The 1,733-nt window shown below is 43.5% G+C and overlaps 1 protein-coding gene across 2 annotated transcripts in view; it reads left to right on the top strand.

Moving 5' to 3' along the window:
* ehd3 (EH-domain containing 3) overlaps nucleotides 1-1,733 on the top strand; it is a 21,608-nt gene that overhangs the window by 6,695 nt on the left and 13,180 nt on the right. For both annotated transcript variants that reach the window (XM_014011908.1, XM_014011907.1), the window contains exon 2: nucleotides 916-1,092. In XM_014011908.1, the coding sequence (XP_013867362.1) occupies nucleotides 916-1,092 (177 nt within the window). The remainder of the gene's footprint in view (nucleotides 1-915; nucleotides 1,093-1,733) is intronic.

Below are 1,733 nucleotides of genomic sequence, written 5' to 3'. Positions count from 1 at the left end.
ATGATAAGGAACTTCACAGTATTCAAAACCTTTTTTTTTCCATTTTACTGTAAGAAAAAGAGGCTTTCAGGACTTTATTCAACAGTGTCCCAGTTCAGGCTGCAGCCTACCGAGGCCGAAACCGTCGCAGTTCACGTATTCACACGTCTTTTCACTGGAGGAATAACTTCACAATTAAAACATTACTTGTAAATAAATAATAATTTGGGTTTCGCTCCAGTATCAGTACTTGTAATTGCATTTTATTTAGCATCTCATTGCAGCATAAATTTCATCAGCTTAGTTACTAAACAAACATTTAGAAACAAATTATCCGGCGTGGGGTGACAACTGCAGACTTCGAAGGACCCAACCACCGAATCGATGCACAGCCACAGTCTCCACTTCAGCTGCTTACACATCACCCACTGCTAAATGAGTCGTGCTTCATTCATAAATTTAAATTTTACTTATTTTGACAGGTTTTTACTTAAAATCATGAACACAATCTAATCTTGTGCTACACTGCCATCAGATTTACGTTGCATGATTATTTCCATAAAATGTTTGTAAATCAAAATAGCAGCAACATTCAGATATAGCACTTTCGTTGCAGCCWGAGGCACTTCCTGAAGGGTATTCATAATATTTCTGCCAAAATGACCAAGTAAAATGCAATAAAGTAGCATTAAAACCTGTTGCAGAGCATGAGACAAGTATTTGTCTGTTTTTAGGGGACATATTTCCACTTTGATCAGGAATCACACAGAACTGCCATCCACTATTGTCCTTTGTTCCTGCTAGCATCTTTATTGAAGGATTATTCTGAAATACCAAAGGCTTTTATATACGCATGATTTAGTTCCACACATTGTTTGGTTGTTTAAAGGAATCCCTTGTTATATTAAACGCCACGGCCTACTGTCTCACCTACAGCTACCTGTTGGAGCAGGATTTTCCTGGAATGCGTATCGGCCCCGAGCCCACCACGGATTCTTTCATCGCGGTCATGCACGGCGACATCGAAGGAGTCATCCCCGGCAACGCGCTGGTGGTCGACCCCAAGAAGCCCTTCAGGAAGCTGAACGCGTTCGGAAAYGCCTTTCTCAACAGGTACAAGCTCAGAACGCTCGTAAAAGCCAGAGCTCCGGCCTGGCACGAGCGGTTGGCAGTCTGTGGAGGTGTTTTCAGAAGGGACAAAATGTCACGCGGGGGTGAAATGTGTGCRAACACCGAGGGGGAAGACTGAGGCGAAGAAACGGCTAAGTGAGAATCGACACCACCGCTCCACATTCCTGCGTGATTGAATTTCCCTTCTCTTACTGCTCAGACTTTTCTCTGTTAACGTCTGAGCTGTGCGGCAGAGAGGGAGCTGCACAGCTGATGATCTTTGCTCAGTCGTTCTTCTGGAAAGAAAAAGAAAAGAGGCCCCAGAAACTCTTTACCCTTGTAGCAGTTCCCTCTGTGTGAGGACCCTTGAGTGCTGACAGGAGAAATGCTGTCAGTGTGTGTGTTTGTGTGTGTGTGTGTGGATTGCTGTGAGGATGACCGCTAACCTGCTCATATTTATTCAGCTGAAGAAACACAAAGAGAAGACAAGTTAGAGGAGAAAAATTAAGGGAGATAGAGGTCTGATGCAGAGCGATGTTTCTTATTAGGACATTTTACACTTCTGTCCCTATTTTGTCTTTTTATTCTGCCCTTGTGTGTGTGTGTGTGTGTGTGTGTGTGTGTGTGTGTGTGTGTGTGTGTGT

This window comes from Austrofundulus limnaeus, unplaced genomic scaffold (assembly GCF_001266775.1).
Source record: "Austrofundulus limnaeus strain Quisiro unplaced genomic scaffold, Austrofundulus_limnaeus-1.0 Scaffold86, whole genome shotgun sequence".
Lineage (NCBI taxonomy): Eukaryota > Metazoa > Chordata > Actinopteri > Cyprinodontiformes > Rivulidae > Austrofundulus > Austrofundulus limnaeus.
Note: the sequence above shows the minus strand (reverse complement) of the source record. Positions and strands in the feature narration are given on the sequence as shown.